Genomic DNA, 9,404 nt, shown 5'->3' with positions numbered 1-9,404 from the left:
GCGCTTCCATTAATAGAAGCTGTTTGTGAAAAATAGGGCATATGAATATGGAAACGGAGTTCTGATGTGCTGGGCGCTCCGCCGGACCTGCTCTCCGGCTGGAAACTCACAGAGGCAGGCACTAGCGCCGCTGCCCCACGGCTCCTTCAACGGCGGGAGCAGTTCAAGGGAGGAACGAACTTCAGGGGCTTTTTCGCGAAACGTGGGCACTGGGGAGCGGCGTCCGCCGGTCCCCGGGGTGTCTCCGGCTCCCTTGGCTGTTATTGCCATGTCCCCGGAACAGAGCAGGCTCTCCTGCTGCGGGACGAGGGTCATATTCGCTGTGATCCCTTTCCCCCGCAAACGGGGCTCCTCGTTAAAGCGGCTACTGGGGAAGAAACCCGGTTGTGTCACCTGCGGGAGACGTGAGCTTAGCAGCAGGACGGAATAGAGTGAGTGAAAAAGCCGTGTAATTCCAACCTGAAACAGTTACTCTCAGCCCATCTCTGCCACTCCCGAGCTGGGGATATTTCTACCGTTATGGAAGGGTTTACCCTTTCCACAGGTGAGCTCAGCCTGGCTGCACCCAGTCTATACCCAGAGCTGGAGCCGAGTCATTCCAGTGGGCTGAGATAAGGACTTAGGGCTACTTACAGCGTGCATTCGCACAGAAGCGTCTTGTGAATTTGGAGGAGGATAAACTCTGGAAAGGGAGAAAATAACGAAAGTTAAAAGCCCACCCGCACAAGAAACGCTAAAATCTGTAGGAGCTATGAGCAGAGCCGGAGAGCTACACGCGGGCTGCGTTGGTCCCTCTAAACGTAGACAGGGTAACCGGTACGGCAGGGAGCTCCACTCGGTACTGCTTGCTGGTTAGCACCGTCTGAGCCAGACTCGGGTGCTCAGCTGGGAATGTGGATTTAACTTCCGAAGCGCCCAGCTGCTACCACGGGACCAGGACAAGCACCCTCGGAACGGCAGTGCTCACCCCTGTGCCCAGCAAAGTCCCCCTTCTCACTTTCTGCTCTAGTGAAGGCCAATCTAATCCCCCGGGAGGGGGTAGTAATTAAACTTGATCCTGCTGCTACATCCCGCAAGAGAGCCCTTTATTCAAGAGCAGTGGAGCAGTCTACTCGCGGCTGTGCCTCCAGGAGGGCTCGGACAGGAGCCGGAGGCTGCAACGAGTAGCTAAGACCTGTCTGAGCGTAGAAGGAGTTCTCCGAAGACCCTCCCTTGTCGCGCCCACCGGCAAAACACAGCCACGACAGAGCAGAAACAAACCAAAGAGAAAATGGGAACAGGAAGAGCAAAGATGCTCCTGTGTCCCGCCGCGGTCCCGCTGGTATCAGTCCAGAGGGACACGGGCGGGAGTGGATCAGCCCTGTCCCGCTTGCCGCCAGCCGGCTGGAGTGGGAGCAACGTTCAGACATCCGGGACAAAGCCCTGGGAAGACAGCTCCCTTCTCAGGGCAGAAGGAATGGACCCCTAACAGCCCGGGACTGGCCCAACATAAGGGTTTTCTCCGGGGCGGCGGAAAGACAAGTCAGGAGGCGCTTCCGCCGCGGGAGCCTGCCTCAGGCTCCTCAGTCTCCATCACAGGCGAGGGCAGGGGAAGGAAGCCACGAAGTTCGGCCGGACGGTAGGGTCCCCGTGCTGCCTTCCCTGAGCCCCGCGGTGCGGCCCCGGCCAGGGGCAAGGTGGGAAGCTCCGGCGGGCTGGACGCAGGTTACCGGCACGACAGGAGCCTTGAGGAGCCGGGCCGGGCCAGCCCGCTCCTCCTGGCGCTGTCCGTGGTGCTGAGGGCGGGCGGGACCGGGACCGCAGACACCCTCCTGCTTGCGGGAAGAGGGCAAACACTCGCAGCTACCCTCTGGCGACCGCGTCCCCTCGCTTACACACCGCTCGTCTACAGCCTCACAGTTTGTTTCCACGCTTATCACCAACACCAGGTCTTTTAGAGGGGTGTCACTATTTCCCAGTTTAACGCAACGACAGCCCTGTTCATCTGGCAAGAGACGGGTTTCTTTTTTCATATCCACTTCCAGGGCCGAAATCAGGTACTGGCCCTGGCGAGGGCGGAGTATGGAGACCGGGACTGAAGGAATTCAGCAGCTGGGCACCAAGTCTGGGGGTGACCACAGCGAAAGCGTTTGTCTTGAGAGGAAAGGGAACAACACCCGAGCGGGGCAGATGGGGAGGCACAGCTGCCAACGGCGCCGAACCACCTCTGGTGCCCTGTCCTGCGCCGGCGGGGAGGCGGCTCCAGGTAGTCCGGACTGTCGCCAAGCTCTTTGTCCTGCCGTGGCTCGCCGACACACGCAGCCATGTGTCTGGGGCGTTAAACAAGCAACGGAGGGAGCGCTTTCCTGCAAGGCGACCTGGCCGGTCAGCCTGTCTTCTGGTAGGCTCCTTCCCCGTGTAAACGGGGAGTGGTACAAATGGAGTGCTTACATTTCCAGCTCTGCTTTCGGGAAGGGGAGCGATTTCTGCTCCAGACCTGTTCCCGCGCTTTCCAGTTGCATATTGACATAGTTTCAGGGAAAGTCGCGGTTCATCTCCCCTCTACCCCGACAGACCCTGCTTTAGACACCGTTCTACATGGCTTTGAGAACGGCCGTGCTCCCTGCTCCTGCGCTCAGCACCGGGAGCTCCCTCCCCTGCTCAGGCGAGCACCCCGCTGATCCAGGCCTGCCCTACTCAGGAGGCGGGAATTGGGGGACAGTCATCTCTTCTGTGTGAACTTTCCTTCCTTATTCTCACTACTTTTCAACGAGTTCGTACAGTCAAAACCGAGTCTCGATTCAGCCACGGAGAAGAACAACGAGCCGGGACCAGCTTTTCCAGCTGGATCGTATCCTTTTGGGAGAAAGCAGCCCAGGATTCGTTTAGACCCGGGAAAGGGCCCTAAACCGAACCTAAACTTCCTACCTCCTTCCCAGCCCAGATAAAATGCGTTTCCCGGGAACACCTCAGCGGTGAAGGGGACGGGATGCTCTGGCCACTCGGGGTCCCGCTCCCGGCTCCTTCTCATCGGGGGTAATTTGGGGGGCCCGGAGGAGGCGCGGGGAAATAGTCAGCAGCGGCCACAACCCCGGGCAGAGAAAAAGGTGGGCGTTCCCGACCCGCTCCCCTTTTGTTATATCAAGGCAGAGGTCAATATGGTTTTAATGCGAATTTATTAGCAGAGAAATCAGCAAGCCCCTCGCTAATTAGCAAAGCCAAAATAAACGTGCCCTGAGGCATCTATCTTCCTTTTTTTTTTCCTTTTTTTCCCCTTCTATCTCAAATGAAAGGGAACCCACGAGCAAAAACAGAGAGAAAAAAGGGAAGGGGGGGGGGAGGCAAACCCTCAAAGGAGAGGATAATACGGGACTTTATGAATGTTTTATAGGTAATTGCTGTATAACTTTCTAATTTCGCAGGGGGGTGTTCCCTTCCAAAGACTAGGGCCGGAGCCGTCCCCAGAGCCCGGTGGAGGGTCACAGGCCCCAGCCCCGACCCGCGCTCCCCCCCTCGTCCCGCGGGACCCGGCGTGGGGAAGCAAGGCACTGGGAAGGGAACCTGCCTGCCAGGGGAAAGGGAGCAGCAACAAAGATCAAACGCTGGCGGGTCTCGGAGGGCTTCGTGTCCTTCAGGACCCCTCTGCCCTCCCTCCCTCCCTTACTCGTTACTCACCCCGACGGCCGGCGCTCACTGCCTGTCCCAGCTCGGTACGGAGACGGCTGCCGGGGTGATACCGTGTCCCCCAGCCAGACACAACACCGCCGCGCCCTCCCCGAGGGGCCGAGAAAGTGACCAGAGCCAGCCCCTTCCCTGCAAACCCTCTGCTGCCCTGCCCAGGTGCTCAAAATAACGGCGAAGGGCAAAACACCTGGGTGGAGACTCCTTTTTCCTTTAAAATACAGATTTTAAAATATAGCGCAGGCTCTAAAACAGCGAGACTAGGGTGAAAAGTTGAAAAAGTGGCATTTGCCTTTTCTACTCCGAATTTCTTATGTTCTCGTCACGGGGAAAATTAGCTACCTTGAATTTCCACGGTTGTTAAAAAAAAAAAGATAAAGTTTATTTGATTTATTTTCCCGGGTTTTTTCCCTATTTTTTTTAAGCACAACAAAAAAAAAAAAATCTATATTTTTGTCATCTAAGCATTTATTTTACTGAATCAAAAAAGACATGAAAAGGGAGAGGGGAGAATCACGTTCGTTCGTTTTAAACTAACGTATAGAAGTGATTTTTTTTTTCCTCTTTTTTTTTTTGGACGACATATAATAAATATGATATAGCACTCAGCACTCGGTCTGTACAATTCTGTTCGTATTAGGGAGCATGCCACTTTTCAATTAAAAAAAAAAAAAAAAGAAAAATAAAAGGTCATGAGAAAAATCAGTGCAAAGTTCTCCGTTCCCCCGATCTTCTCCGCCGGGCGGGGGTCGAGCCGTTCTCATTCCCTCCGTCCTTCGCAGCCGTTTAGTCTCTCCGGCGGGCTCGGGCTCCCTCTCCCTTTCCTCTTGCTCCTATCTCCTCCTCCCCCTCTGCTCTGTCCCTCTCTTTCTCCAAGCTCCAAGTCCTGCTCCGCAGGAGCCGTGGTCGGCGGGTCGCCCCGCAGCTCTGCCCGCCTTCCCCCGCGTGTGGTCGTTCACTTACGGGCTCGGCTCTGGGTTCACGGTTCAAGAGTCCCTGGCTCTGACTGATCGCCTCCCTCGGTGGCCGGTGGCTGCCTGCAGAAGCTCCTGCCCCTCGGCTTCCCCTCGCTTCCTCCTCTGCGGTGCTGGGGCTTGTTCGGGGACGGGGGGGGGAAGGGCTTGTTGCGGGGATCGCGGTGCCGCTTCACCGGGGGTGCGGGGTGCCGGGCATGGGGTTAGCCAGGGGGTTGAGGGCCGGCTGCCCGCCGGGCCCCAGCCCGTGGATCAGCACCCGCGGCACCAGGGGCCGCTGGAGCTGGGGGTGCGGCGCGGGGGGAGTCCGGTACATGCTGCTGTACATGGCCGCGGCTGCCGCGGCCGCCGTCGTGCTGTCCATGCTGCCCAGCAGGCTGGGGTGGTAGAAATAGGGCGAAGGGAACATCCTCTGCAGGGCCGAGTAGTTCCCGGCCTCGGCCAGCAACTCCAGGCCCACAGCCGTCTGCCGCTTCCACTTCGTCCTGCCGGGAGGAACAAGAGCCGGCTGCAGGGCGGGCGCCGCGACGGGGCATCCGGCCAAGGTCCGCGGGGGTCCACGAACGGCGAGCCCCCTCCCCTGACCTCTTCATCCCGGTACGGCCCCGCACCACTGGGCCCCCGGCGGGGCGCACCGGCCCCGCGGGTCCGCACACCACACGATCCCCCGGCCGTGCCCACCTCCCACCCCCCCGCACCCCTCGCCACATGCACACGGCGACTCCGGCCAAATTAATAAGCACGGCACACGGTTAGATCGCATCTCTCTGACACTAATGGTTTGCGACAGAATTAGGGTGGCTGCAACCGTATGTAATGAGACAGAAAATTACGGCAGCAGTGACAGAGGCCGGACCCCCCAGCCAGCCGCCGGGGAGGGCGCGGGGCAGCCGCCCGGCTCTTCCCGCATCCCTCCCGTGAGCAGGAGCGGCCCCACATTTCTGGCTCTCCGGAAATGCCCCGGGCCGCTCCCCCCCCCCCCCCTCCCGTGGCCCACCTTACCTCCGGTTCTGGTACCAGGTTTTCACCTGCGTGTCGGTGAGGTTGAGGGCGGCGGCCAGGTCCATGCGGTCCTGCACGCTCAGGTATTTCTGCCGCTCGAAGCTGCGCTCCAGCTGGTTGAGCTGGTGGTCGGAGAAAGCAGTCCGCGCCTTCCGCGGCTTCTTGGCCCGCACCGGCGGGCTGTCCCGGCTGCTGCTGATTTCCCGGTCTCCCTCCTCCTTTGTCCCTGCGAGCGAGCAGAGGAGCGCTGAGGGCCGGCGGGACACCGGCTAGGCCCCCCGCCCCGCAGTGGTTACCGGGCCCCGCCGCCCTCTTCCCTGTGGGCTCCTCCGGGACATGGAGGAGAATGGTCAAATACGGCGAGGTGAGGGGGGAAAGCGGCTGCGAGCCCGTCCAGGGGATGGCGGGATTTCCCCTCTCCGCTCGCCAACTACACGATTTTCGTTATTTTCTCGCCCTCTTCCCCCTGGCCCGAAATACCGGGAAATCGATATGTCAATCCGGCTCCTTTCGGGCCCGGGTTTGCGGCGCTCCTTGATCTTCTCCGCAGGAAGAACAATAATCTGCCTAATTGACCCACTGGGGAGGTTGGTGAACACAAAAATGGCCAGACCAGACTGTACATCTGGTTTGGGCACTCTTATGCTAATGCTGAAAGAGCAAAATGAGTAACGCGCCCGGGCGTCTCGCTGCTCTTCAGCACGGCAGAAATATCTCAGCGGGGCAAAATGAGAGAAATGTGTCCCGTCGCCTGTCGCTGACCCAAGCTGCCTGCGAGGAGGGCAGCTCCGCGGGGAAACAGCCGTCTCCCGCCTTGCCTTTCCTCACTCTTTTCCTTCCTTCCTTTTCCTTTCCCCATGCACACTTCGCTATTTGCATTTACGAACCCCGCACGGCGGGGGCTTCCCCATCAGCACGAAACCCATAATTAGAAAAAGGAATAAAAAATGGAGAAATTAAACCCTGCATCCCGGAGCTGGGAAAACCTGGGTGTTTTGCAAAACGCACAAAGCCCTGCGACCTTCCCTTGCCCATCGCGGGCCGATTGTGTTCTAATTCTTTTATTTTTAATTAAAAGGTCTTTTTTTTCTTTTATTTGCTGTTGTGGAAGTGTGTTGTTTTTGTTGGGTTTTTTTTCCGTATTTTTATTTTAGATCGAATGAGCAGAAATGGAAAGGCTGAAGGCAGTAACTGCAGCTGAGCCGCCGGTTCTTAGAAAGCCAGAGAATCATTTATGCGCGTTTGCATTAAAAATAAATACATTCTGGTTTCCACTGCTCGGGCTATTCCCTTAAAAACAGGGAAGTTAAATCAAAAGAGGAAAGGCCTACAGAGAGAAGAGGGGTGGAAAAAAAAAAAAAAAGCGCGATTTCATTTCCTACAGATCTCAAACCCGTGGCAGCGAGGATCACCGACAAGCCCCGGTGGAGAGAGAGCTCCCACCGCGCATTTCTCCCCGATTTTCGTTTCGCCGATGCGCCGAGCTCCGCGGCCCGGGTTTTAAGGGCTGCCGAGGCGGTGCAGTGCTGGGCCGGGCCGTACTCACCGTGGCATTTGATGTCGCCCTGCGTGTCGTCGCGCTTGTCGAGCTTGGCTTTGCTGTCTTCCTGCTCGAGTTTGGGCCTGAAGCTCTCCGGGGCCGCGCTGCCCTCCTGCTTGGGGGTGTGATGGGGAGAGGGGACGCTGGTACTGTAAGGTGCACATGCCGCCAGCGGTTTGCTGTCGCCCAAAATGTCCTTAATTAAAAAAGAAGAGGTGGAAGTCCTGGGGCCGGTGCTGGCCGAGCCCAATTGGGGCGGCGGTGGCTGTGGGGGAGACGGCTGCAAACTCGGCGGCGGCGGCGGCGGGTGTGGGCCGAGGTGGAGGTGGTGCGGCGGCGGCGGGAGGCTCTCCGCCACCCCCAGGTGCGGCTCTGGGTGGTCCATGCTCACCGAGATGGGCGACGAGGGCGCCGTCCCCACAGTGTCGATCTCCGAGCAGGGGGACGGGGTGGCCTGGCTCCTAAAATCCGCCGGCCGGCCGTCGCCGTGGGGGCGAAAGTCTCCGTTCATGACTCCGGGGCTGCCGGTGCTGCCGCCCGACAGGATCGTGTCTATCCCGAAGCTGGACCCGCTCGGCCCTTCCATGGCGGACCGCTTAGCGCCGTGCCCGCATACCCGGCGGGCGGCCGCGGGGGTCACACCGAGTTGGAGGGCAGTGGCGTGGAGGGGGCAGCGTGGGTTACCCCAACCCGCGCACCGGCGGCACGGGCGGCCACTAACGCGGGGCCCCCGCCGAGCACCACATCGCCGCCGGGCCGGTTCGCCGCTACCTAACTTTGTTGCGGGAAGTTGCGGGCGCGGAGCGGGGCGGACACCGGCCACTGCGGCGCGCCCGCCCGTGCCCACCGAGCTCCTCTCGGCAGCGGCGACTCCCCCCGTGACGTCACGGCCGCCGCGGCCCCCTCTCACCCCCCGACGTTTATTATTACCCCGGGCTTTTGCCGCCGCCGCCGCTGCCCGCTTCCATTGGCGGAAGGCCGAGCGGGGGCTGACGCAGAGCGGGAGGCAGCCAATCAGCAGCGGGGACGGGCGCGGAGGGGGGACGGGCGCGCCCTCCTTCTCCCGCGCCCGTCCCCGCCGCCGCCACCGCCCCGTCGGACCCCAGTCCCCCGGTCGCCGGACCGCATCCGATCCCTCTGCCCCCGAGATCACCAGCCTGGACGGTTCCCTGGTTGAATGTCTGAATAATGGGAAGTGTCAGTGACAAGACGTCGTATTAATCCTATGAAGTGGCGTGTCAAGCTAATTAGCAGAGTAATTATAAAGGTGGCATGAATGATTTAGAGATCTCCCAGTTCTATTTTAGTAGGAATCACCACTTTCAGCCCCCTATGAAGCCCACCCCGACATCTCCCCTTCCAGCGTTGCCAGCAGCACCGGGACCCTATCACCTGCAAAACCAGCAGCTGCAGCCCTAAACCTAGGGGGAGCAGAGGGACAGGGCAGGGCAATGGGGGCTCAGGGAGGGATTAGGGCAGGGTAATATCCAGGGAGATTTATGGGGTGCTGGGATCCAGCGACAGCACTAGGTGATGATGCCTTAGGTGTGGGGCCCCTGGCATCCCCCCCCCTCATTCAATGGTTGCCCCGGTGATGGGAGCCCGCTGCCGGCCTGGAGAGAGAAGCAGGGAGAGGACACAGAGTGTCCCTCCTAACCACCTCGTAGTCCTGCCTACCCCGTACGGGAATGCCGAGCCCACCCCTGTTCAGACCCCCAGCCCGTTTTCCACCGCTGTTCTTCTCCCGGGAAAGCCGTCCCGGCCAGAGCTACGGAGGGGTGTGGAAAACCCATGGGGAGCACAAAGGTTGCGGGGGACCGTGGCGAGCCGGTAACTCGTTGCGGGAGGTGGGTCTGAAGTGAGACTCCGCAGCCCTGGGGCAGAGTGTGGGACGAGAGGCCGAGCTTCTGGGCCCTCTCTGTAAAAACCACCTGGCTTTCCGTGGAATTCACCTGTCACCGGTGTCATACCCGAAGCGCACCAGTCACTTCGGAAGAATTTTTTGGACGGCAGGAAACCCTGCCAGCGAACAGCCCGCTGCTGCCAAGCATCCGCCCCTAAGGCCTCGCATCGCCGCCCGCCTCCCCGCGGGCAGCCTCGGGGCAGCCAGGCGTACGGTTTGCACCGGAGCTTTAAGCCCCAATGCTGCGCCCGGAGGCCGGTGAGGGAGCGGGGACGGCGGGGCCGGAGGAGGTGCAGGGCCTCCCGTGTCCGCTGGGCGGCGGTAG

General features: G+C 60.1%; 1 protein-coding gene across 1 annotated transcript; it reads right to left on the bottom strand.

Annotated features, from left to right (window-relative positions):
- Positions 1–4,026: 4,026 nt before the first annotated feature.
- On the bottom strand, positions 4,027–8,065 carry BARHL2 (BarH like homeobox 2). The gene is made up of 3 exons (XM_061465524.1): positions 7,183–8,065; positions 5,637–5,862; positions 4,027–5,119 (listed from the first exon to the last, which is right to left on the bottom strand). Exons 1-3 carry the CDS (start codon positions 7,760–7,762, stop codon positions 4,807–4,809), a joined length of 1,119 nt encoding a protein of 372 aa, XP_061321508.1. The 5' UTR covers positions 7,763–8,065; the 3' UTR covers positions 4,027–4,806.
- Between the last annotated feature and the right edge of the window lie 1,339 nt (positions 8,066–9,404).

Source organism: Pezoporus flaviventris, unplaced genomic scaffold, assembly GCF_033815535.1.
Source record: "Pezoporus flaviventris isolate CSIRO_AGI_PZ_B2104156 unplaced genomic scaffold, CSIRO_AGI_Pfla_v1 ptg000040l, whole genome shotgun sequence".
Taxonomy (NCBI): domain Eukaryota; kingdom Metazoa; phylum Chordata; class Aves; order Psittaciformes; family Psittacidae; genus Pezoporus; species Pezoporus flaviventris.
Note: the sequence above shows the minus strand (reverse complement) of the source record. Positions and strands in the feature narration are given on the sequence as shown.